The 27892-nt window shown below is 39.1% G+C and overlaps 2 protein-coding genes across 3 annotated transcripts; both read left to right on the forward strand.

The window, feature by feature from the left end:
* Positions 1 to 58: 58 nt before the first annotated feature.
* On the forward strand, positions 59 to 27874 carry myo1ca (myosin Ic, paralog a). 2 transcript variants are annotated; one of them, XM_079606581.1, is made up of 32 exons: positions 59 to 380; positions 11550 to 11708; positions 12290 to 12405; positions 12994 to 13192; positions 13272 to 13352; positions 13437 to 13619; positions 13772 to 13870; positions 13978 to 14091; positions 14888 to 14959; positions 15098 to 15217; positions 15386 to 15468; positions 15635 to 15740; positions 16153 to 16233; positions 16329 to 16420; positions 16530 to 16624; positions 16718 to 16764; positions 16837 to 16917; positions 17000 to 17105; positions 17219 to 17336; positions 17423 to 17536; positions 18071 to 18147; positions 18299 to 18367; positions 18455 to 18539; positions 18665 to 18824; positions 19845 to 19928; positions 20018 to 20111; positions 20393 to 20451; positions 21702 to 21837; positions 22074 to 22144; positions 22238 to 22335; positions 27213 to 27312; positions 27580 to 27874. In XM_079606581.1, exons 2-32 carry the CDS (start codon positions 11583 to 11585, stop codon positions 27598 to 27600), a joined length of 3087 nt encoding a protein of 1028 aa, XP_079462707.1. In that variant the 5' UTR covers positions 59 to 380; positions 11550 to 11582; the 3' UTR covers positions 27601 to 27874. The 2 variants fall into 2 exon arrangements, with proteins under 2 accessions (XP_079462707.1, XP_079462706.1); XM_079606580.1 differs by lacking the exon at positions 59 to 380 and adding an exon at positions 5930 to 6302.
* LOC306995216 (E3 SUMO-protein ligase KIAA1586-like) lies at positions 22917 to 25925 on the forward strand. The gene is made up of 2 exons (XM_079606593.1): positions 22917 to 25668; positions 25758 to 25925. The coding sequence occupies exons 1-2, from the start codon at positions 24426 to 24428 to the stop codon at positions 25790 to 25792; spliced, it is 1278 nt and encodes a 425-aa protein (XP_079462719.1). The 5' UTR covers positions 22917 to 24425; the 3' UTR covers positions 25793 to 25925.
* Positions 27875 to 27892: the final 18 nt, after the last annotated feature.

Raw genomic sequence — 27892 nt, forward strand, 5'->3', positions numbered from 1 at the left:
AATTTTGTGGGGCGTGTGCCCATCGGCATTTTCCCCATTGTTTTAACCGCTCATATGCGGGACAGGAATTCCACAACGGCTCCCGCCCACGGTGTCATTAGTCGTGTTCGTATTATAGCCTATTGAAATGGCTCATTATTAACAAAGTAATTTGTTTCTGCTAGTCTTCTATCCCATTTCATCTATTTAGTCCGTTATGTGTTCGAGCCACAGGTGGGATGTGCTTTCTACACCTGTCTGGAATGACATGTGATGCCCGTGAAGCATCACTGAAGCGAAGCGGACCGTGCGCGCGCCCTCTCCGCATAGCGCGAGCGTGACCTTTGGGAGACTTAACTCGAGGCTGCTGTGCTATTGAATCCATTTCGGGAATCTTACAGGTAAGACAAATGCCTACTAAATTTTATTTTGAGTGCTTCCTGAATTTTAATTCTACCATTTTAACAAAACTTAGTAGGCTAGTTTGTAGTTTGGCGGCTGTCAGTTTAACGTCTCTCACTGTCTCTGTGGTCTGTTAGTCTTGTGGCAAGAGTAATTAGGACTAAAGAGTAATAAGGCTACACCTCGATTGAATTAGGTTATGTTTCACCAACACGTTGCGTGCTCAAATGCCTCTTGTTTCATTCAAGAAATGTTATGAAAATCCAAATATTTTCTTCATGTCCATTGGTTTTTTTTTATTTAATTTTTTTTTTGTTATGTGAATGTTACATTTAAACTGTCGTGCAAACTTTTTATTATTTATTTTGCTTTAACCCTTTAGTGAAATAATCATAAACTATTTTACAATTATTTTCAAACATTGACTATCCCACAGTTGTGGCATCATTTCCAACAAAATTAACAATTTTACATCCATATTCTTTGTTTTTTCCTCAAAATAGTGTAGGTATTTTCTTTGACCAAGGATGCAACAGTATAAGAGAATGTGTTATATTTGAAATGTGGTGATAATTGACAATCAAAAAGAGTGACAGAAAATCATGCATGTCCACTGTTAAAATGTTTTAGCTGGCATATGAAATAAGCTGATAATGTGAATTGTGTTTTAAGAGTTTCCCCATGTCTAACAATTCACAAACATGTTTGAAGAAACACCCATATGACTATTCTCCCACCTCATTTCAGAACAAATATGTTCATAAGTGATCTATAAAGTATGATGATTTACATGTTAATGTACACACAAGTTACATCGCTTTAAGCAATATTGTTTACCTCTAGTGAACGTTACAAAACTGTCTACTAGATCTGAGTGTGACCTCTGTTGCATTATTATGTGTTTGCAGCCTAAACTAAGCTTCAGTGATTACATTACACATGTGTCCTTGTCTTAGTTTCAATCTACTTCTCTCGTATTTCTTTTCCCCATCATAGCTGGTCTAATGATTTTTATATTAACATCCCATTCCCAAATTATTCTTATAGCATTGACTATCGTGATAATGGAAATGGTAGGTATGGCAATTGTGTGTGGCACCTTTTCAGCCGTTTTATGATTTGTATCCTGGTAACTGCCTAAAGCATCTCTGAATAGGAGTTTTCGTCAAAACATCCAAACGTACCCTAAAACTAATTCCAAGTGTTTTAAACATTCTAAGTGTGATGCAAGGGATTGCATAGTTTGTTGAGCAAGTTCAAATATCAAAAGTCAAATATAACAAATATATAAGTCAAACTAATGTGTGCTCTTTGAAATGTAATATGAATATTACATTTGAAGATGGTAAGTGTTATTAACAATGTCCTTGTCAGAGAAAGCAGGTTTCTCCATCAACTTGTGAAGTTTAATGGAATGTAGCACTTTTGCAACTCTTGCAACAGAGTATTTCTGCATTGCTCTGTTCAAAGCCTATGATATTACCAGGGGTCATGTCTTCATTCCCTAATAAAAGAAGTCTCATGTTGAGACAGAGTGGAATGCAATTGCAATTGCAATTGGCTCCATGAAGCAGTCAAAGCAGGGAGCATTTGTAAAAAAGGATTAATACTTATCCATGCATGATGGGTCAAGTAGAAGAAGAAATTCAATATTGTTCTCTTGCTTTAGACATTCTTCTTGCAATCATGATCAGCCGTAGTGATTTGATAAATGACATTATTTAGAGCAAGGAATTTGTTAAGGTGTTTCTGGGATTGAAGCTGTTCGAAACAAACTGTACAAAGACTTGATCAAGAACCCAACAGCTCAACAGTGGTTCACCCAAATGAAAATTCTGGCATAATTTACTCACCCTCATGCTTTTCCAAACCTATATGACTTTCTTGTGGATCTCAGAGATGTCTCGTGTTTTTGTTTTGTTTTTTTGTCCATACAAAACGACAATTTTTTGGACCCCATTGACTTTCATTATTTGGACAAAAACAGTTGAAGCATTCTTTGAAATATCATCTTTTGTATCATGCAGGTTTGGAACGACATGAGGTGAACTATTCCTAGAGTATGTAGCATCTTTAAATAGCAAGTGAACTAACATAGTTTACTGGCAATTATTAAATAAAGTCATGTGCCTCTAAGAACATCCACAAAAAGTGCAATTTCTTGAAAAACAATCTACTCAAGTTGACTATTCGTTTGGTCTTGTGGTCTGTTCAAATAAAGACCGATCCCAACCTTTGCCTTTATTTTGTTTAGCCTGTATTTCTGTCATCCGTACAGTTAATCTAATTGATTCAACGAACATACAAAGATGCCATGTCTGCTCAGAGATGCTTTCAGTTAAAAGTGTGATGAACACTCAAATAAGTTCTAGAAGATTTGTGTGTGTGTTTTATGTGTGTCAGCGTGTTGAGGTCTGTTTTTCAAGTGACCAGTGATGTGATGATTCAGGTGATCAGTACAGGATGTTTGTGCATGTGTTCTTGTGTGTACATGTTTGCTTTTAAGTGAAAGACACACAATTATGTATGGGGAAATGCCAAACCATGCTGAAGCAAAAAGACAGCAGTTCTGAAGTGAACCTACAGTGCACACACAGACTGTTTGTTTATGTGTGAGTTTGAAAGGGCATTGCATGAGCCTGAAGGGGGTTGGCATGAGTTTGTCTTTATCATGTGTTCATCACCAGATTAATTATGTACTAGATGTGTGTGGGCGTGTTTATGTGTGCTTGTTGTCTGCTTCCATGGTTACCATGTCCATCACTACTGCATGTTTTCTATGTCTGATGCAATGAATAATTAATTTAGCTCTTCAGATGGCAATATGCATGATCAGTTCATTGATATCCATGAGTAGTTTTGCATTTAAATTTGAATAGGAGATTATGAAAGTGCATACCCTCTGTATAGGCCTACTTATTATAAGTGGCACACTGGATTGATTAAAATCTGATCTTCCAAGTTTTCCTATTTACAAAGCATGTAGAGGTCTGTATTTTTTATCATAGGTACACTTTCAACTGTAAAAAAAATCCATAAAATCACATTGTATGATTTTTAAATAATTATTTTGCATTTTATTGCATGACATAAGTATTTGATCACCTACCAACCAGTAAGAATTCTGGCTTTCACAGACCTGTTTCTTTAAGAAGCCCTCCTCTTCTCCACTCATTACCTGTATTAACTGCACCTGTTTGAACTCGTTACCTGTATAAAAGACACCTGTCCACACACTCAATCAAACAGACTCCAACCTCTCCACAATGGCCAAGACCAGAGAGCTGTGTAAGGACATCAGGGATAAAATTGTAGACCTGTACAAGGCTGGGATGGGCTACAGGACAATAGGCAAGCAGCTTGGTGAGAAGGCAACAACTGTTGGCGCAATTATTAGAAAATGGAAGAAGTTCAAGATGACGGTCAATCTCCCTCGGTCTGGGGCACCATGCAAGATCTTACCTCGTGGGGCATCAATGATCACGGGGAAGGTGAGGGATCAGCCCAGAACTACACGGCAGGACCTGGTCAATGACCTGAAGAGAGCTGGGACCACAGTCTCATAGAAAACCATTAGTAACACACTACACCGTCATGGATTAAAATCCTACAGTGCACACAAGGTCCCCCTGCTCAAGCCAGCGCATGTCCAGGCCCGTCTGAAGTCTGCCAATGACCATCTGGATGATCCAGAGGAGGAATGGGAGAAGGTCATGTGGTCTGATGAGACAAAACTAGAGCTTTTTGGTCTAAACTCCACTCGCCGTGATTGGAGGAAGAAGAAGGATGAGTACAACCCCAAGAACACCATCCCAATCATGAAGCATGGAGGTGGAAACAACATTTCTGCAAAGGAGACAGGACGACTGCACCGTATTGAGGGGGGGATGGATGGGGCCATGTGTCACGAGATCTTGGCCAACAACCTCCTTCCCTCAGTAAGAGCATTGAAGATGGGTCGTGGCTGGGTCTTCCAGCATGACAACGACCCGAAACACACAGCCAGGGCAACTAAGGAGTGGCTCCGTAAGAAGCATATCAAGGTCCTGGAGTGGCCTAGCCAGTCTCCAGACCTGAACCCAATAGAAAATCTTTGGAGAGAGCTGAAAGTCCGTATTGCCGAGCGACAGCCCCGAAACCTGAAGGATCTGGAGAAGGTCTGTATGGAGGAGTGGACCAAAATCCCTGATGCAGTGTGTGCAAACCTGGTCAAGAACTACAGGAAACATATGATCTCTGTAATTGCAAACAAAGGTTTCTGCACCAGATATTAAGTTCTGCTTTTCTGATGTATCAAATACTTATGTCATGCAATAAAATACAAATTAATTACTTAAAAGTCATACAATGTGATCTTCTGGATTTTTGTTTTAGATTCCATCACTCACAGTTGAAGAGTACCTATGATCAAAATGACAGACTTCTACATGCTTTGTAAGTAGGGACAAATCTGCCAAATCGGCAGTGTATCAAATACTTGTTCTCCCCACTGTATGTGAATATGTGTGTATATATATGTGTGTGTGATTCTAGCATTACTAGGCAGTAGGTATGCATTGAGTCCATTAAAATAGTTCCAAACAAATTATCACATTTTGCTTAGAATAGAACCCAGTTGAGAATGGAGTAAAGCAATTTCCCTTCCCTATTAAAAATGTTCTTTGAGTAGCTACTCTTTAATCCACTTTAGTTCCCCCCTTCCTGTTCTCTGCCCGCTCTGAACCTGGAGTGTGAGAAAACACAGAGAAAACTCTGCAGATACTTGCACTAAAACATTGCAATGTCCCAGTGCTGTTGTAGTCTATATCAGCACTCTGTAAGCACTGCTTGTTCAATGTAACTGGTAAAAAATTAGCTTTTGAAAGGCTTTTGTTGTGTTTGCAGTGTTTCTGTGATTCATCTGTTTGTCATTTTAAGAGAGCGATAAAAAAGGGAAAAAAGGAGAGACAAATAGTCTTTTGCTGACGAATGATATTTGTCCATCTGACAGCTATTCAGTGATCATTGGTTACGAATGTGCCTGAGCATGTGAGGAAAAAGAGGGAGGGACTGAAGAGGGAAAGAGCGAAAGGGAGGGTAGAGAAAAAAAATGTTTTGAGGTTGAATATGTGACGTTTCTTTTGTTCATTTTAATAGTCAAGTTTGCGTGTCGTGTCAGCAATCACATGTTAGACTATTTTTTCTGACTCTCACTGTTTATTTGCTTCATACTAGCAGCACGAGTTAGTTTGTGCAAAAGTTAAATGGGAAACCCTTTTTCACTTCCCTTCCATATTAAGGGATGACTCAGCCCTGCCTTTTTTTCTGTGCACAAAGGGAAAGAGAAGGATGGCAGATGGTGGAAATAGAAACTAAGAAATCCTACTGGAAATAGGAAAAAGTGAGGGAGAGTCTGACATGGATTGACTTACAAAGTAATGCAAGAAAGTCTGATAACAGGAAAGAGAGAGAGCGAGAGAGTGTGTGTGTGAGAGAGAGAAAGAGAGGGGGAGAGAGTATTTTGTTTGTGAAGTTTTTAAAGTGGTCTTTTGACTAATCATCTGTGGGTGGGGCTTTGGGTGTGGGAGATTGCCATCAAAGTTTTCCCTTCGTCGACTTCTAGAGCACCAGAGAAGAAGAGAATGAATACATTTGTTTTAGTTAGAGAGTGAGGAGAGGAGAGCTCCATTACTGTGCAAGCGTAGCGGATGGACTGTGAGCATGTATGAAAATGGATGTGCGTGTGCTTCAGTATATGACAGGGTAGATTTTGGAGTCTCACATGACGAACCAAGAGGAACTACCTGCATATGTGATCAAATGCACACTCAGACTTGTCAGACAGATTATTAGTGCATAAACACCAGGAGTGAGGGATTCCCTTAAAGAGCAAGAGAGAGAGAGAGAGAGAAAGAGGAAGAAGGATGAAGTACCGCCGCAGGGTAAGACTTCTTGTTTTGATTACATCTGTGTATGTGGGTGTCGTGTAGGTCTCTATTCCTGTGTTCAGTGATGTTTTAGTTCATAAATTTGAAAACCAATGTCGCACTTGTTATTTTCGCTGTATATACTGTAAGTGGTGGATCACAAACATATTTTTCTGATTGTTTGAGTGAGTGCAGAAGATTTGTTGTTGATTTGCCACTCTTTTATGCACAGCATGTCATGCATAGCTATGGTGACACATATCTTTCCTACGAGGCCAGTCTGCCTATCGTATTGTCCTAGCCAGAGATCACTCATATGGGCTGCAGAGCACAAAACGGCCCTTATATGGAAGAGCTGGAGACATATAAACTGAAAAGCCCAGTGAAACGGCTCAGTGCCAGATTATACAGCAAAGCTGTACACCTCCCTCAGGGAGTACAGTACCCACATTCTCAGCTGTACGAGTGGTGTCCACAGGCTTCTGCTTTTGAAATACAATATAAAGAGCACTCAAACTTAATCAGAATTATTTGTTGGATAGACAATGTGTGACACAAACATACAGGAACTTGTGATTTGAGTCACACAAGCAACTTGAGATCTGTTTTGCATCTGGTACTTCCGTTTTGAGCAGTTGCAGATGCAAAAGGGCTCATCCAGTCACTCAAACTTCATTTGGAGGGCAGTCGGAAATGCATGTGGCCATATTGTATGTGTAGTGTAATGCTAATCTGTCCTGATGCATCCTAGGCAGCAGCTAAGGACCGTTTACTCAATCATTTATTATTTATATTAATGTATTTAACGTTTATTAATTTGCCCACTGTAAAAAAAACCTGAAGTTGAGAAAAGTTAAAAATGAGAGACACTCAACTTACACTCAACTTATATTTTTTTGTATAAACTTAATACAAGTCTTTCACCAAACATAAAATAATACATTCTATAAACTAAAAAAATAAATAAATATATATATACATATATATATATATATATATATATATATATATATATATATATATATATATATATATATTTTTTTTTATATATATATACTACTTCTGTAAGGTCAGCAAGCTTGCATTTTAAGTTAAAATGAGCATTAACTTACATAAATATGTAGAACTTTCTTAGTTTGCCAGCCTAACTTGTGTATCAAAGAGTTACTTATGCCATTACAAGTTGTTAAACTCATTGAAATGGAAGAAACTTCACTGAAGAGAACACTGAAAATTGTCACTTAAACATAACTTTTAAAACAAAATATAAGCAAAAACACTACATAGAGCTAAAACATCTATCAATTCTGAATATCAAATATTTATCTTAGAAGTCCTTTCTTTGACCAAAACCATAAGTTTTCAAGTGGATCACCAGTGAGCAAATTGAGCATGTTTAGTAGCCTCACCATCAAACATGACATTGCGGTTCTTGCTGTGTAGTGTTTAGTATTTTATATGGTTCATAATAAATGGCATAAAAGTTAGCTTTAAAATAGCATTTGTCTGATAGAAAATGGAAGTTGGAATTTTTAATACACTATTGTAGAAAGTGATGAATGCAGTCATGAATTTAGAGACCCTCCCCTTGATGAAACCTATGTAAGTAATGTGTCTCGGCTGACCACTTGTTATTCGATCACCAGGACGGATGTTAATACCAGGTGTAAACAGGCTCAGATCCACAAGGATTGTGAGCTTGGCTCTGCCTTCCAGACCTCCCACTCCCTTTTTTTCTGCAACTAAGCTGGAGCCGAGCCTGGGTGTAAACGGGGCCTGAGATAAATAGAATGGCAAAAAAGATCCTGAAACTGCATCTAGTATACACTTTATTTGTGGTCATTAGTTTTTATCTGCTGTTCAGCTATGTTGCCATCTTCAATTGGTTCCTTAATATTGCTCGATTAAAAAGTTGCTTTCTCTAATAATCAGTGCCACCCATCAGCTCTGCATCTTTTGAGCAGACCTGCTCAATACATTCCTCCAGCTGAATAGTTTGTGGTATCTGGCTTGAAGTATTTGTTGTGATATCATGCGTGTTTTTTTTAGAGCGGTCCTGTAAGAAATCCTTCATTCAGGCAAAATCTGAGAGCATCTTCTTCAAAATCTTCAGCAATCCTCACTTTTGTCTTAGCAACAGCTTGCATTGAGCCCCTTTTTAGTAATGCAGTCTTAAACTCCAGCAGCTTGGAATCTGTATTTTTTATCTATCGCAACATTTCTTTCATGTTGAACATGCAAGTATTTTGTCCATGTTTATCGATGGTTTTCACTTGTTTTGGGTGCCTTTTTCTTTTGTCAGTCTGCCATGAAACTGTTGTAAGTTACCAGGCTGCTAAAAGTGCTTGTAAAAAAAAACTTAATTACTGGACCTACTTTAAAAAAGGGTTTTATTTGAGAAAGTAAACAATTGGGGTTGCATAGACTAGTCGACTTTAATGCTCTGCCATGACGCTTTAAGCTCGATGTTGACTAGGCGCTGATCTAGGCCTATAGAGGGCGCAGCAGGATAAAAAATCTTTGAAGTCCACTTTTACGCTTGGTTTCCAACAGTAAAAAAAAAGAAAAGAAAAAAAAAGCAAACTCAGAGAGCGCTCCACAAGATATGTTTGAATATACCGTCTGGATTCTCAAAATTGATCGGGTGAAGGCCCGTTTAAAACAGCCTATTGTACATGTATGTTAATATATGTATATATGTCAATGCTTCTTCGTGTTTCAAACTTAATGAGGAAGCTAATTTTTTTTGCCCCCAAACCACTTCACCAGAAATTGACTTGACCAATAAAACGCTAATGACAATGTGATGTATTTGGAGATGGGCGTGGCTTATGACGTCACACTTGATGTGGGCAGGGTTGGATGTCCACCGCAGGCTGCAGTGAGACACTTATCAACTAATGCGCTGCTGCATTGTAACGCTCAAACACAGTACTGTAGCTCGCACATCACGTAACGTGCATCACACACAGAGAAACAGAGAGGAAATCTTAAAAACGCTCCACCATCGCGTTCCCGTCTAAAGGGTAAAAACGCAAAAGTATGCTAGACAGTGAAGGCGTCGCGTACGCGTTTACGTCACAGACATGCGCCAGTACAGGAAAATAACAAAACATTATCAAAATAAAATATAGTATTAATTTCATTGACAAAAAATAAATAAAAAATGCTGTCATTTTTGAGCGACCCGCATAGAGCATCGAGACACAAATGTGGATAGAGGCAATTGAGACAGAGCGCATGTGTCATATTCTCTGAGAACTGTACGCCCACTGCGGCAACGTAATCGGCGACAGGATATTTAAAAAAAGAACCAAATGCCGAAGGATTATTTCACCACCCTATGTGAACCTGTGAGAGGAGGATATATTGAGAAACTACATTTTATTGGTCTATGTCAGTGCCCCTTTTCCTTACCTTACTTTTGTTGGAGAAATGATCCAACTGCTACAATTGCTCACAAACCTTAAACGAACAGAAGTTGTTTTTGAGTTGTTACGGGGTTGTTTTTTTAATTCAGGACTTGTTTGATATTAATACGCTTGGCCAAATTAAACCCCACTAATGGAACAGAGAAATCACGAGGGACACAATGAGGAGAGGAATTAATTTTAGGGACAGATATCATTATCTGCTGGAGCTTGTTTTTGAGTGTGTACAGAATGTTTGCATCCTAGTGTGAAGTGTAAATAAGAACACAAAAAACAAACTAGACTACGAGACTACGAGAACCATTGTTTAAGAATGACAAAAGAAAAGATTAAAAAAGTGCAGGTATCTTAAGAGGGGCTATCTGGTGAGTCGTTAAAATCTTGTTAGGCATTTTATGCAACCCTTATCGCCAATTCATTGGAAAATAATCTGTGGAACAACAGTGGAGCAGAGCCAAGGAAAGTGAACATCCACTCACACTCCCAGTAGGTTATTGTTCTTGCATGAGCTTCCACAGGTGACCTTCCTGCCCTCTCGCAAACACACACACACAAACACACTCTCTTTCCTCACTCCAAAGACACACTTCCTCAAACACTTAAAGTATTGTCAGATTTTCCACTGGATTCACATGCAGAGGTACCTGCACTAACTCTGAAAAACAGACAACTGTGTTTTGTGTGTCAGGAACCAATGCCAAATAGTTTCATGGCACCCTTTCTTCGTGAATTTGTACTCTGAAATTTGCGTGAATGTGTGTGGTTTGTCTTTTGTTGAGTTGTGCTTAATCTGACATTTGCTGTGTATATCTGGTATTTGCTTATAAACAGGTCCATAGGGAATCTCCACACTTATTTGTATGCATTTTTGCACTGATTTTGTGGGATAATACACATAAAATGTGTAGTACTAGATTCTTAGTTTAAATGGTTTACTAATTACCCAAAGCATTTAATAAACAAAAACACAAGGGACGGGGATATGTACAATTTTGTGATTGACGCGCATTTAAATTCTGCGGAAATCTGTGAAACTTTCTTCTGAATTTCTGTGGCCGCAGATTCCAAGTGGGCCCAATTAAAACTCATATACACTTTTTTACATACACACTCTCAGTTCCTGTACTGTGGGGTGTAACGATACCTTAATTTCACGATTCGATATATATCACGATACTGAACTCACGATACGATATTATTGCGATACTCCCAAGACATATGATAAAAGGTTAACAAAAAATGTACTGTTGATTAAAATGCTAACTTTGAAATTACATTGTGGGTTTAAATGAACAGGTTTGGACTTGGTGCTTGTAATTCAAGGACAATGGTGACACCAGAATAAAAATATTCATGATTCTGAAGCTGACCATTGCATTATTATACATTATAATCAACATTATATAGTAGTTTAATGTAGTACTGACACTAAAACTCTGAAAACATGATTTTTTTCTTATACAGTAATTTCTATTTTGGGTGAACTATCCACGATACATATTGTCACTATCCACGATACGTATTGTTGCATTTTTGTATTGCGATATATTGTGGCACGATATATTGTTACACCCCTATGTGTAAGTGTTTGTATCAGTGTTCTTTTTCTCTCTCTCTCTCTCTCTCTCTCTCTCTCTCTCTCTCTCTCTCTCTCTCTCTCTCTCTCTCTCTCTCTCTCTCTCTCTCTCTCTCTCTCTCTCTCTCTCTCTCTCTCTCTCTCTCTCTCTCTCTCTCTCTCTCTCTCTCTCTCTCTCTCTCTCTCTCTCTCTCTCTCTCTCTCTCTCTCTCTCTCTCTCTCTCTCTGTGTCAATCTCGCTCTCTCTCTCCCTAGGCAGTTGATGTAGAGGGGGGTGTACGGTTAGTGATGGAGAGCACTCTCTCTGCAAGAGATCGGGTCGGTGTCCAAGACTTCCTGCTCTTGGAGAACTACAACAGTGAAGCTGCTTTCATTGAAAACCTGCGCCGACGGTACAGAGAGGGCCTCATTTATGTAAGACATACACAAGCACCAGCTTCACTTCACTTAAACAGAATATGACATAAATATGACGACATAGTATAAATATATATTGCTATTTAAAAGTTTATGGTGAGTCATATTTTTTAAATGTATTTATTTATTCTGCAATGACACATATATTTCAAATAAATGATGTTCTCATGAATTGTCTATTTATCAAAAAATCCAAAAAAAAAAAAAAAAAAAGTGTGGTTTTCCAAAAAAAATTAAGCAGCAAAGCTGTTTTCAACATTGATAATAATAAGTCATGTTTTTTGAGTAGCAAATCAACATATTAGGACGATTTATGAAAGATCATGTGACACTGAAGACTGGAGTAATGATGCTGAAAATGTACATTTGCCATCACTGGAATAAATTCCATTTTAAAATAGAAAACAGTTGTTTTGTAACAGTATTTTACAAAATTATGTATTTTTTATCAAATAAATTCTTTCTAAAACCTAAATCTTACCGAACATTTGAACAGTAGTTTACATTAACTATGGTTTTCTGCTTTCATCCACCTTTCTTTTTCTCTTTCTGCTTCTTTGTCTCTCTCTCTTTATAAGACGTACATTGGGTCAGTGCTGGTGTCAGTGAATCCTTACAGAGAGTTGGAGATTTACTCCAAACAGAATATGGAGCGCCACAGAGGAGTCAATTTCTATGAGATCTCACCTCACATGTGAGTGTTAAGTGTGTGTTTGTTTGTGTGTCATGGCCATGAGAATCCCTGAGAACATTCCGCCAATTCTCTTAGTATGACTCACTTTCCTGGAGATTCCGGAGACTGGAGCATACATAAAACTTTCCACTTCCACACACATTCACACGCACACACAACTACAGACTCATTATAAAAATACTTCCCCACACCCATGCTATTCCAAGCTGTTCGATATATTTAGAGGTTGCCAGTTATCTCAAATTTTAGAAGATCACTCTTTTTTTTGTCCATATCTGTTAGCTTTGAGGCTAATGCTAATGTACTCCAAAAAATTAACTTTTTTCACTCGGATTCAAGCAAGCAATCATGGTTCATGGCTGTAACTAAAGCCTACTGGCTTATATTTTACATATATTTTCAGTTTCAACAGAAAATGTCAATGCAAAAAAGAAAACAAACTCTGCTTGTCAAACAATTTTTTACACACCAAAGGTTTTACACGCATGAATAATAGTTTATGGCTTTGAAACACGTAATTCTTAACTGTAACTGGTTTTATTAGGCTATCTGTGATTAAACAGTCTTTATCTTTCTGTGTGACTTCAGTTTTGCCCTGGCGGATAATTCATACCGTGCACTGCGAACTGAGAGAAGAGATCAGTGTATTCTCATTTCGGGAGAGAGTGGCGCTGGAAAGACTGAGGCCTCCAAAAAAATACTTCAGTACTACACACACATCTGTCCCACTCGCAACAACACACACACTATCCGAGAGAGACTGTTGCAGTCCAACCCGGTACTGGAGGTAAGCACACACAAACACTGTAAGGATCCTCTGTAGTCTACACAGCATGCTAAATGTCAGTCTCACTCTGTCACAACAGGCTTTTGGGAATGCTAAAACTCTCCGGAATGACAACTCGAGTCGTTTTGGGAAATACATGGACATTCAGTTTGACTATAAGGTAAATGAAACCCATTTCCTTAAAGGCCACAACCGTTTGCTGAAAACCACCCTGAAAAAAATGTCTGTTTCTGTCTCTTTTCAGGGCGCTCCAATCGGAGGTCACATTCTGAACTACCTGTTAGAGAAATCCCGTGTGGCCCATCAGACCCATGGTGAGAGAAACTTCCACATCTTCTATCAGCTGCTGGAGGGTGGAGAGGACACACTTTTGAAGAGACTTGGTTTGGAGAAAACCAACCCACAACATTATCATTATCTAGTTAAGGTGTGTTTATGCCAAATGTGTGTACACGTCCATGAAAGATACATTTCTTTACCGTTATCAGGCCCATGGCCATTGTTTACACATTGTATGTGACAGATACTCTCTCTCTCTATCTCTGTCTGTGTGTGTGTCTCTCTCTCTCTCTCTGTCAGGGTAACTGTCCACGGGTGAGCTCTATCAGTGATAAGAACGGTTGGAAAGTTGTGAGAAATGCTCTCACCATCATTGGCTTTCATGAGGAGGAGATACAGGTGGACACAAACACACACACACACACACACACACACACACCCTTTGGACATTAAAGATCTTCTGTCACAGTCAGGACACACACTCATAAAGTCCTTCTCCTCTGAAGGAGCTGATGGAGATTGTGGCCTGTGTTTTACATCTGGGTAACATACAGTTTGGTGAGGATGAGGAGGGAGAAACACACATTACCACTGAACCACAACTGCAATATCTGTCCCAGGTGAGCTCTGAGTACTCATGCTTAAAGTGAGTTAATGTTCTGTCTCAAGATATCTGTCTGAACTTTATACCTGTTTCTGGGAAATTAGATACCAGTTTCATTAGAGTCACTTGTCTCAGGTTGGTTGTGTGCTATTGTGTGAAGAACAGTGTCCTGGGGTTGTTGGGATGTATACTTTTAAAAGCTTAAATGCGATTTAGGTCTCCATTTCAGATACAGATGTCAGGTTAATTAGGGGAGACCTGGACCATTAAAACTTTTTTCCCATTATAACTCACAGACTACTGCAAATGTACTGTACCTGCCAAATATTTTTGTAAAAGGAATGTTTATATGTGCCAAAACTACTGCACTAGTAATAGAATGAACATAAATTACTGCTAAATGTAATGAGAAAGACCAGATTATGACATATGGTCGTTGGAGGTAATTGTACAACCTGAAAAATAAATAATATAAATCCACAGTATTTGAAATCAGAGTATGCTTCAAGTTCTAATGCATAATATAATAATTAAAATAATACATTATTGGTGAGTCAAAAACTGATTAATATTCATAATACATTTTAAACATACAATTTTTCTATTCAGTCATACAAGTAGTATTACAATTCCTCCTGACCTCACAGACAATAATATTTTGAATGGCCAGCTTGAGTGAGCATCTGACTGAAACCTTGAGATAAATCCCTCTTGTCTCTCCTACTCTGGTTTGCTCAAGCTTGTTATGTGCTTGATGTGCTACAAACATACAAAAACACAGGGTATGGGCCTTATTTCTTTTGTATCAACAGCTGCTGGGTGTGGACGGGTCAGTTCTGAAAGAAGCTCTTACTCACAAGAAAATTGTTGCCAAAGGGGAGGAGGTAATATCACAATATCTCTGTCTGTTCTGTCCCTCTTTCAGCTTTCAAAATACTTGATCTTTGATAACCTCCACATGCATTCGGCCCATTAGTAGATGCCATGTGTACACAGTTGTTTTTGTGTGTGTTTGATTTCAGATGATTAGTCCCTTGAGTTTAGAACAGGCACTTTCTGCACGGGACTCAATGGCTAAAGCCATATACGGTCGTGCCTTTACCTGGCTTGTCCAGAAGTTAAACCAGTCACTGGCCTTTAAGGTGCGTTCTTCCTTTCTGTTGATGAGGACTGTCCTTGCTTTACTTTAGTGCGCTTATGAATGTCATCTGGCATGTACTGGATATGAACTGGAGCTTAGTGTGCTTTTTTTGTTTTTTTGATGTGCCCTCTAGTGGAGTGATTTTTTTTTTTTTTTTTTTTTTTTACAGGATGAAGTCTACTACTCCAGTAAATGTTCTTCTATTATTGGTTTGCTGGACATATATGGATTTGAGGTCTTTCAACGCAACAGGTGTCTTTCTAATTTTTTTACTTTTGTCTAATGTCTAATTAATAATAAAATTAAATAATTAATAGTTGTATGTATCATGCAAAACATATCACATAAGAAAATGTGAAAAGAAATGAGTGAAAGAAAGAAAGAATTAATCCGGACATTTCTCTCTTTCTCTCTGTAGTTTTGAGCAGTTCTGCATCAATTACTGTAACGAAAAACTGCAGCAGCTGTTTATTGAGCTCACACTGAAAAGTGAACAGGAGGAGTACGAGAAAGAGGGGGTCGTGGTGAGTGTGTTGGAGGAAAATAATTTTTTTAAAAATGCGAGAAAATATTTCTAACATTTCTATTAATAACTTTTACACAAAGTTATAAAATAATTAAGCAAGAGCATGGGGTGTCTTCTGTTATGGGCAGAAAACTCCTTTGTTTAGATTTATGTTCTATTGAGTTGTATATTATTATTTTATTATTATTATCAATCCTGCAAATGTCTAAGTAATTTCTAATCCTAAAGTGCCTAATACTTTTGCATTCAAATAGAAAATAGTTATTTAAAATTGTAATAATATTTCACAATATAGTTGCTTTTAGTTATTTTGATCAAATTAATGCAGCTTTTCTCAGCATAACAGACTGCTTTCACATTTCACTTTCATTATATTTGGGTAAAAATGACATTCCTTGTGTTCTGGCCAGTGGGAGCGAGTGGAATATTTCAACAATAAAATCATCTGTGAACTGGTGGAGGAGAAACATAAAGGCATCATCGCCATTCTGGTCCGTCTATGCATTTACCTTTGGAATATTCACTTTTTCTGTTCTTCCAAGTTGGGCAGAAATGAACTCATTTGAATCTAATGTATTGTAATCAGGATGAGGAGTGCCTAAGACGAGGAGATGCCAGTGACATCACCTTCCTGGAGAAGCTGGAGGACACACTGGGAGGCCATGCTCATTTTGTCACGTAGGACCACTAGCATGCTCTGTGTTTCCATTGTTGGAGCAGTATGAGTGATGTTTAAGATGTTTCATGGTTGTTGTCTGGTATCTGATTGGTCCGTTTCATGTTCTAGTCATAAAATGGCCAATGGGAAGGTCCGCAAGGCAATTGGGCGGGAGGAATTTAGACTGGTTCATTATGCTGGAGAGGTCAACTACAATGTCAATGGTGAGGAGAAAACATCCATTCATTCATCCATCTATCCATCCACAGTTCATTTTTCTGGTGCCATGATTGTGTACATCATCTTCCTTTTTTCAGGGTTTCTGGACAAAAATAATGACCTGCTATACAGACACCTGAAGGAGGTAAAGTGTGTTTACAGTAGTTTGATGTTAGGACTGAAAACGTGTATTTAAACCCACTGTATCCCATTACAGGTGCTGTGTCAATCGGGAAATCATATTGTGAGTCAGTGTTTCCATGCAGAGGAGTTGATGGATCAGAGAAGACCAGAGTCGGTTAGATGAACACAAACGCAAACACATAGAGACGCATACTGTGCATAAACTTGATAAGAAATGAAGCCTTGTCTCTGCTCAGGCTGCCACACAGTTCAAGCTCAGCTTGGCTAAACTGATGGAGATTCTGATGTCTAAGGAACCATCGTATGTCCGCTGTATAAAACCCAATGATGGCAAACAGCCTAGTAAGACCATATATATGTAGACCAATGATTATGCTTATATTTCCCTGTTTTGATATTATTGTCATTGTATGTGCTGTTTTCCATTCTTTGTCTGCTATCCCCTGTTTCTTCAGGTAGATTTGATGAGGTTTTGGTCAGGCATCAGGTGAAGTATTTGGGGTTGATGGAGAATCTGAGAGTAAGGAGAGCTGGATTTGCCTACAGACGAAACTATGAGGCATTCTTAGAGAGGTCAGTCTCTCAGAAAAACTGATTTTCTTTCAACCAAATGGCCAGGTTCCTTTACTTTACTTTGTTTTGTACTGTTTCTTGCACAGGTATAAGTCTCTGTGTCCAGACACCTGGCCAAACTGGCATGGGAAACTCCCAGAGGGTGTCGACACTCTGGTCAAACACCTCAACTACAAACCTGAAGAATACAAACTGGGCAGGTGAGAGGCGAGAAAAGAACAGACATAGTTACAAACATACCGTTTGGGGTCAGCAAGATTTTTTTTGTTTTTGAAAGAAGTCTCTTATTCACACCAAATTTGTTTGTTAAAAAACACAGTAAAACCGCAATATTGGTAAATATTATTACAATTAAAAAGATAAAGAATTTAAAATATATTTTAAAATGTAATTTATTCCTGGGATGACAAAGCTGATTTTTTAGCATCATTAATCCAGTCTTCAGTGTCACATGACCCTTCAGAAATTAAAAATATTAATCAAAACATTGATTCATATTTTTGTGGATAGCGTGATGGATTTTTTTTTTTTTTTAGGATTTAATGAATAGAATTTAACTTAGAAGAACAGCATTTATTTATTTATTAACCCTGAAAATATTGACAAACAAACAAAAAAAACTAGTTTTTTTTTAGAAAAGAGGTTTTCCTTTTCTGTCTCTGGGACAGCAGTACAAGAGCTGGGGTGATAATAATTGATATACAAAAATTGATCTTAGTTTGCTTTCTATTTAGGTCCAAAATCTTTATCCGCTTCCCAAGGACCCTGTTTGTGACTGAGGATGCACTTCAGGCTCAGAAACAAACCATTGGTAAGACTGTGATGATAATGATGTTCCTTTACTGTAAGCGCCTATTTGTAAAGTTGTGATTAGTTGCTTTTTTTAAAACCTTTTTTTTTATAAGTGTTATTATTTATATATATATATTTAAAGTACAATAAAAAACGGCATTGTTTTTTAGCCGTCACTCTGCAGACATCTTGGCGGGGCTACAGGGAGCGAGCCAAGTACCACCGGATCCGACATGCAGGTAACCTTGACAAATAGACTGGGAACAGACAGACAGGGATATCAAGGGAAGGCAACAGCCAATCTGTTTGTCTGTTTCATCTTGCAGTAATTGTTATCCAGTCATGGTGGAGAGGGGTCAAAGGCCGCAGGAAAGCCAGGCATCGTAGACAAGCAGCTGACACTATACGCAAGTATGAGAGTATTGTATTATGTGAATGAATGATATTGATCATTGCATTGATTTTGTCACTGATTTTTCCCCCCCTCGTTAATCCATCACAACGTTTTCTTGTTTATGTATTTCTGCACTCCACAGGTTTGTCAAAGGGTTCATCCTGCGCAATGAGCCCCGTTGCCCTGAAAATGAGTACTTCCTGGATCATGTGCGATTCTCCTTCTTGATGAAAGTGAAAAGGAATCTGCCAAAAAGTGTTCTTGACAAGAGCTGGCCGAGACCACCGCCCTCACTAACTGAGGTATGAGAAAGCTATGATAGGTATTATATAGGGCTGTAACGACTAATCGCATTAATCGAAATCCAAAATAAAAGTTTGTGTTTACATAATATATGTGTGTGTATTGTGTATAATTATTTTGTATATATTAATACACACACATGCATGTATTTATTTGAGAAATATTTGCATTTAAATACTGCATATATATTTTTATCTGATTTATATTATATATAAATAGAACTATTTTATATATAAATAACACATTTTTATTAAATATATACATGCATGTGTGTGTATTTATATATACAAAATAATTATACACAATACACACACATTTATTATGTAAACACAAACTTTTATTTTGGTTTTCGATTAATCGCGATTAATCGTTACAGCCCTAGTATTATATAATATAACTTTGTTTGATCAGACCAACTGGAGAATGAATAAATACGTGTTTTGAGGATGTACAGTCATGACTACACTGCTGTTCAAAATTATTGAATTTTTTTTTGAATTATTCAATTATTGAAAAATTGAAATATCAAAATTTTATTTAGATAGAATAGATAAAAAGTGACAGTAAAGCCATTTATAATGTTATAAAAGTTTCCATTTCAAATAAATGCTGTTCTTTTCATGAACTTTCTAATCATCAATGAATTTTGAATAAATATATGATGACAGCACAACTGTACATCTCTTACCAACGTTAATAATAATAGGAAATGTTGTTTGAGCAGCAAATCAGAATATTAGAATGATTTCTGAAGGATCATGTGACTTTGAAGACTGGAGTAATGACTGCTGAAAATTCAGCTTTGCCATCGCAGAAATATAAATTACATTTAAAAATATATATAAAATAGAAAAGTTATTTTAAATTGTAGTAATATTTCACAATAGTTTTACTGTATTTTTTATTAAAAAAAAAGTGCCGCCTTGGTGAGCATAAGGGATTTCTCTCAAAAACATAAAATCTTTCAGACCCCAAACTTTTAAATGGTAGTGTGTGTAAAACTTTGTTTTCCCCTGCAGACATCTGAGCACCTTCACAGAATATGCATACGAAACCTGGTCAATGACTATTGCAGGAGAATCCAGCCAGAGTGGAAGAAGCAGGTACAGCATTCATGCAAGAGCAAATCTGCACACAAACACAAACATACAGTACATGGATAAACATAACTCTCTTTTCTCGCTGTCTGCAGTTGGAACAGAAGGTTGTAGCCAGTGCAATCTTTAGTGGTCAGAAGGACTGCTACCCTCGAAGTGTTCCCAAACTCTTTGTAGCCACCAGGCTAGGTAATATTTACACACACATAACAAAGTAAAGATCCGCACACCGACAAAGATCCGCACACCGACAAAGCTTCCATTTACATGATGTAAATGGGAGCTTTGTCGGTGTGCGGATCTTTACTTTGTTACTTGTATTATATTTGATCCAGCACCTGTACTGAACTTGGATGTGCGTGATTAAACCACTTCATATGCAATATTTACACACACGAAAAACATCTATGCCAAAAAACACACATACAAACAAAATACAGACACTCAGTGACACATTTTTCTTACCACAGAGACTGAAGATATCAATCTCAAAGTGCTGCAAACTCTTGGGAATGACAACAAAGTGAAGGTAAATGTGTTTTTATGCTTTTGTATGGAAAAAAAAATGCAGAATGTTTGTGTGTGTTTCATATAAATGTGTTATGCAGTGACTATTAAACATAGCGAAGTATAGCGAAGTTCACCCACTGGGATGAATCCATGATGTATAGGTTGAGTTGAAGTTTGTATATCCATTTCAAATGTTACAATATTTGAAATAAACTGATGAAAAATACAATATAAACAGCAAAGCAATTTTAAACTGTAAATGAAAATAGGACAACTTAAAAAGATCAAATAAGATAAAGAAGTTTTAAAGACTTTGTGCTACTGAACACCTGTGGCTTTGTCCTGTGGTTTCCCCTGTAGAGGGCGCACACAGACTCCAGAAAACAAACATTAGACAATGGCTGCGTCCGAAATCGCACACTGTGTAGGTACTTAATTTCAACAAGTACTTACTTAGTGAGTACTAAAAGAGTGTGCCATATAGCTTGAATGCGTGTAGTATGAATGTGATCCGGACATTCAACCGCCATGTTGAAGTTATCCTGTGACCTACAACGTAATAACAAGCGCAACAACTTAAAAGGTATGAGCGACGTGCACTAACACCTGATTGCATCAGTGACTCGACAACCCTACCTAGTACGGTTCTCCTCAGTGTTTGCAATGTCTGCACAAAGGATGAATGCATGAAGCATAGTAGAGCAAGCCTTTGGCATGCTGAAAACACGCTGGCGATCTAATAGTCTTTCGAGGTAAGCCCTGCCTTCGTGCCTGAGGTTGTTGCATGCTGTGCTGTGCTTCACAATCTCACTCTTCTCAATGTGGACATTGATGAGCCAGAGGATGAGGAAGACCATGATGATGGCCCCCCTGAACATGACTACCTGTAAAACTTGGAAGCAGAAGGTTGCTGGTTCGATCTCCGCAACCGCCACCACCAGTGTGTCCTTGAGCAAGGCACTTGACTCCAGCTTGCTCCAGGGGGATTGTATTCAATGCAACGTGCAATGCATATTCGGACATACTATTCGTTCGCCTACTGCTTTTTGCCTGGTATATAGTAGGGAAGTATGCGGTTTTGAACGTAGCCAATGTGAACACAAATGTATAAATGGCTCCAACTGAACAGACTTACAGTATTTATTAAAAGGAGCCAGTCAATATAATTAAATTAACATTGAAAATAAAATGAATCTAGTACTTTTGTTTCTTGTTGTTGATATTGGAGGGGTTGAGGATCTTATCGTATATTCTCCTCTTCTCTTACAGTATGGTATAGCGGTCACGAAGTACGATCGGCATGGTTTCCGTGCACGTGTGCGTCAGCTGCTGTTGACCGCTTCATCTGCTGTGCTGGTCCAGGAAGCAAAAATCAAACAACGTATCGAATACGGCACATTGCTGGGTAATGTTACTGTAATACAGCTCTCTCTATTGTTGCCTAACAATACTGTACGACAACCAGGCTTATTAAAGTTGCATACTCCTGTTTTTCACCGTATCTAATTCTTGGGTAATCATACTCTTCCCTAGTACTCAACCCATAATTTCTCATCAGTGTCAAACTACCAGCACACCATTAACCTCACACTGGGAAACACTTTGCAATACTATACAATATTACTTTGTTTTATTTTGTAGGTATCTCTGTTAGTTCCCTCAGTGACGGATTCTTTGTTTTGCATATACCCACCACTGACAGTAAGCAGAAGGTGAGAGAAGTCCTATCATGCTCTGTGATTGTCTTGGTTGTGCAGTTGGAGCTCTGTTGTTTCACTTTGACTTTTGGCCTTCTGTCCTCTTAGGGTGACTTGGTGCTGCAGTGCGATCATGTGATTGAGACAGTCACCAAGCTGGCCATCATGGCAGACAAGATACACAATGTCAACATCAGCCAGGACAGGTGTGTGTGTGCGTATGTCCGTCTGTCCGCACATTGGCAATCAAAGATGAAATTTGTTTGTAGTGTCTACCTCCTCTAGGGAGGCAAGGACACCATCCCACAGGGGCACACAGCTTACTTCACTGTCAATGTGGAATTTACTTGATTTGTTAAACGCTGCATTAATCTGTGGGTTTTCAATCCATAGCAAGAATCTGATTCAACAAGCCTTGAACTGATGATTTTTTTTGTCTGTAAGATTTCCTTTTTTGAAAGAAATGAATGCTTTTTCAGCAAGTGACAGTTAAGAATCTATAATGTAATAGTTTCATGGTTTCCACAAAAATATTAAGCAGTTAATTATAATAACCAGGGTGCGATTTGCCGGGGGGGATGCGTGGGATTTCCCCCTTTCTGGTCAAAGTATCCCTACCTCTGCTAAATTATTTTTATCCCCGGTGGGGATAAATTTATCCCCCCCTCAAAGTGATCAGTGCTACTACACTAGTGGCGAGACGGATCACAAAACTTATCACGGATCCGTGGTTTGATTAAAGTCATTTTTATTTTAAAATGCGCTTACTGTGGCTGGCTCTGATATAGCTGCCGCAGCCTCTCTGTGATCGCCACTCTGCAGACTTGCTCAATGTCACGCCCACGGCGCTATCTGATTGGTTACACCTCACGAGTAATAGCCTATCAACACTTGTGAGACGGTTGCAGGTCCGCTGGGCAGTGGAGCTGTGTGTCGAAAGGAAGGCAGCATATCAGCATATTACTGAAGTGGGAATAAACATATCAATCTGATTATCTGTTTCTATGATGACAAGCAGAGTTATTGTCCCAGTCACACCACTGAAAATTAGCCTCATTCGTGCGTCCAGTTCGCGCGAATGAGGCGAATTGCTAACACAGAGATAATGCATCTGTCTTTTCTATCATTTCACTGTAGCTCAGCATCGCGATGTAAAGTTAACGTTATTACTTTAACAGCAGCAGTAAAACTGTTTCTACTGTGTCTGTGATGGTTTAACTTTACAATCAATCCGTGGTTCAGCAGAGGCTGATAGAAGTAGTGTAATGTGAACTGTCAGTGCGATAGAACAATAAAGTCCGAAATGGACCACCCACTGTCAGCACTATGTTAGCCTTCTGAGACAATAGATGACATTGCGGCTAATTTATCTGATCCTGTCCATTAGCTTTGATCCATGTACGGCTTTTCAGAATGTCGCCAAGTACAAATATTTAAGTAATATTAGCGCGAAAACTCTAACGTTAGCTAGCTAGCTGGGAACAATGAAAAGGGTCCAGAGCAGCATATCATCATATTTTACAGGACCGTCGCAAAAAAATCCTAAAACTGCAAATGAGAATGTTATTACAGGTAGGATGGACGGCAACTCTCAGCGTCAGCAGAACTCACTGTCACAGGTTGACTCAAATGAACAAGGACCATACAACCCAGACTTACAAGTTAATAATTCGGTTTCTGAGGCTATTGTTGGAGGTTGCATTGAGCCGGGACGCTTTGCTAAATGGAGAGAGGGTCGAGAGCATAGACAGTATATAAACTGGACACAGCGACCCCATAGGTTTCAACGGAGAGAAATGAAGTCAATTAGAAGCACTCACTTCCTGATCGCAAGGCGAACTGCGCAGGCTCAAACTGAGCTTGACGACATAGATGTGACGTGAGCAACCTGTAGGTCTTCTAGTAGCTGTACCGAGAGAAATCTGAATCATTCCCTTCCGAATCTCGCAGAGACGGAGAGCGTGGGTATTTGCTGTCCATGAGCTAGCAGCGGGAGCAACTTTATCACTCTCTATGGGCTTCTCCCTTGACTTTATGCCTCCACGTCCTCCCGATTGCTTGCGAGCTTCTCTGCCTGTCCATACGGTAATTTTTCGACTTGTGCGACAGAGTCGCGCGGGTATGACGCAATCGTTAGCCTATTTTTACAAAAACTGCTTCTATGGGGCCATAACGTAAGATACAAGGTAATGGAGCCTTTTATACATTTTTGTGTTTCTTTAGAAATAAACAATGGACAAACGGTGTCTTTAAACGCCTCAGATGTAAAGTTATTCGCTGTCAAAGTGACGCCAAAATGAATGGGAGTCAATGGAATGCTAACAGCAGGTGGGGGTCCGCTAGCCAATGGCGGCGCCCAGGTCGGCTTCAATATCTTTCGGAACACTGCCCCCCTGGTCGAGAGTGGCTTGCTGTCACCACAGACGGATCAGTTCAGTGTACAGCTTGCTCTGACATTAGAGATTTAGGACCATATACACAAGAGAGGCTTCACATCGACTCTGCATTTATTAATGGCATAAAAGCAAAGTCTGCAAAAAAATTAAATGACAAAATAAGCAGACATGGAAAGTGTCAGTCCCACATCAAATGCATAGAAATTTTGCAGAGAAGACGCGAGACAGCATTTGAAAAGGCAGTAGATAACAGTGCAGCTCTGTGGAGAAAACACAATGAGAAGACTTTAAAAGTAACCGAGAATTGCATACGTACAGCCTATATGATCTGCCAAAACAACCTCTCATTCAAAATCCAGCCACAGCTGGTGGAACTGCAACAACTGAATGGCGTAAACCTGGGATGTATGCTGCATTCTGACAAGGCTTGTCGTAATATGCTCATGTTTATCGGAGAAAAAATGAGAACTCAGCTTGTGGACTTTATCAAAAACTCATCTGATAAGTTCAGTATTCTCATTGATGAGAGCACAACGGTGTCAAACAAAACATGCCTAATTATCTACATTAGGATTCCCTATGAAGGTGAGGTCTGCAACTTCTTCCTTCAACTTGTTGAGCTGCAGTCGTGCACTGGATCGGCCATCTGTGACATCCTGCTCCAAAGCCTTTATACACAGGGCATCTCTGAAGTTATGTTGCGCACCCGGCTTATTGGCTTTGCAACAGATGGGGCCGCTGCTATGATGGGCCGATACAAGGGAGCAGCCACACTCCTACGTGAGAAGATCAACCCTAACCTGACCGTCATTCACTGTATGAGCCACAAGTTAGAACTTGCGGTCCATGATGCTGTGAAACACATTACAGAGGCGAGCCATTTTCAGATGTTCATTGACTCTCTTTATTCATTTTTCTCTCAAAGCCCAAAACATATGAGAGAGTTTGAGTCTGCAGCTTCCGATCTGGGCATGCACGCTCGCAGGATAGGAAGAGTACTTGATGTGCGCTGGCTGTCCTCGTCCTGCACGTCTGTGACGGCTCTCTGGCAAAGCTATCCAGCCTTGGTCAAACTCTTTGGAGTGTTGATGGAAGACAATTCCAGATCTTCCGTGGAAAGAGCCAAATGTCGGGGCATTCATGGTAAAATGACACAGTGGCTTTTTTTGGTGGAGATGGCGTTGATAAAAGATGCGCTGGAAACCCTGCAAGCCTTGTCCCTGTTTCTGCAGAGGAGAGATGCCACAGCTGTCAGTGCCAGTGCTGAGGTGGATGTTGCACTGAGAACACTGAGGTCTATGCGGCAAGCAGATGGTGTGAACGCAAGAGGCCTGAAGGAGGAATTAGAAAGTTTTCACTCTTTCAAGGGAGTGAATGTTTCTCAGCCAAGTGACAGTAATCATCGGAAGGCAGAGGTCTTTCGTGAAAGACTGTTCGTTTCCCTGGCCGACAACATTGAGCGCAGACTGGATGACAACGGAATTATTTCTGATGCAGCCGCTCTAAATCCGTCAAATTGGCTATCTGATGAAGACGAGCGCATCCTATATGGAGACAACAAACTTCTCACCATTCAGAAGACTCTCGCTGTTGAGGCTGCAACCAGTACCATACTCCTCAAGGAATTCCACCAATTCAAGTGTCAAGGCATCACAGGCGACAATCTGCGCAAAGTGCTCATCACTGTCTCCACACTCCCAGTGTCAACAGCTGAGCGTGAAAGGGGATTCAGCGCCATGAACCGTATTCTCACAGATGACAGAAACCGGTTAAACGTCTCCACACTGAACAACCTATGTTCATCTCCTTAAATGGGCCAGGGGTTGCCTACTTCCCTACCCAGAGATTCGCAGAAATGTGGGTAAAAGAGGGACGACATGCCGCAGATGACGCTCCCACAGGAAAGCAGAAAAAGACGACGGAAGTCCGTCATCAAGGCAGTCTGTTTTCCTAGTATGATGCATAGGCGCACTATAGCCTATTTATGTTCAAGTTCACACTACGTTGTGCCATTTAATTTTGCCATTCATAAATAAGTGTTTTGTGTTAAATAAGATTTAATTCTTGCATGTTTTTTCGTTATGCATGATCACAGTTCATATGTGGGGAAAGATAAGCTATTAGAATAAAAATGTTCAAAACATCCCCCCCTCTGTTTTTTTCACAAATCGCACCCTGATAATAACAATAAATGAGGTTTCTTGAGGAGCAAATCAGCATATTAGAATGATTTCTGAAGGAACATGTGACAGTGAAGACCTGAGTTTTCAGCATCATTAACTATCACAGGGTCAAAGATACAGTAGTTCAGGGTCCTCGATATCAACTTTCCTGTGGAGTTTAGCTCCAATCTTGATCAAACTCACCTGGCTATAACTTTCTAGTAACTCCGACAACCTTGATCAGCTAGTTCAGTTGTGTTTGAGCAAAACTCTGGCTCTCGAGATCCACTTTCCTTCAGAGCTGAGAAGCCCTGCACTACTATATCTTTGATCAAATAAATGCAACCTTGGTGAGCTTAAAAGATTTCTTTCAAAAACATTTACAGCCCTAAAACTTTTAAACGGTAGTGTATACATTTGTATCTTTGTTTCGTCATCGTTGTTATTGTATTTAAGTTTAGTTTATAGCAAGTATATGTATATGCACATTTACACTTTTCCAACTGAGTATGCCTTACTCTCCAGTATCAGGTTTGCCATAGCAAAGGGAAAGGAGGGAGTTCTAGATTTCACTAGTGGATCAGACCTGCGAGTGGTCAAGACCAAGAATGGACACCTGTCTGTGGTGAGACACACACACACACACACACACACACACACACACACACACACACACACACACTTGTGATTAGGAAATACAAGGCTAAAGATTGAAATGGTTTTAGTTTGAAGGGTATAGAGACAACGACGTTTATAAGAATTTGCTTTAAAAAAACAGAAAGGTGATCACATTTCAGGAGGAGAGTTTAAAGAGGTGAACATGAGCTGTTTTATTTAGCAAAGTCTGATTTGTTTAACATGCTGTTTGCAATAACTGATTTTTCTTTTCTAGACCACCCCACGGATCTCATGAACAGCCAATGACAGATGACCAGCAGTGGGCAGATCATTTCACAGTTGTGCTTTAGCCAATCACTACACAGAGCCAGACTACACTTTTTAATTTGTTTGTCTCACTCCAAAAGCACACAGTAGCAAGTGTATATTAAATGGGGTTTTAAATCACTTTTTTAATTACATTTAATTACGACTTTGTGGGTTAATTGATGACTTCATTTTTTAGAATTTCTCTCATCTAATCAATCAAATTAATCTTTGCTATTTCAATTATGTTAGTAATTCAAGCTTTACTAAAAATATATACT

This window comes from Phoxinus phoxinus (assembly GCF_949152265.1).
Source record: "Phoxinus phoxinus genome assembly, chromosome: 3".
In the NCBI taxonomy this organism is placed as follows: Eukaryota; Metazoa; Chordata; class Actinopteri; order Cypriniformes; family Leuciscidae; genus Phoxinus; species Phoxinus phoxinus.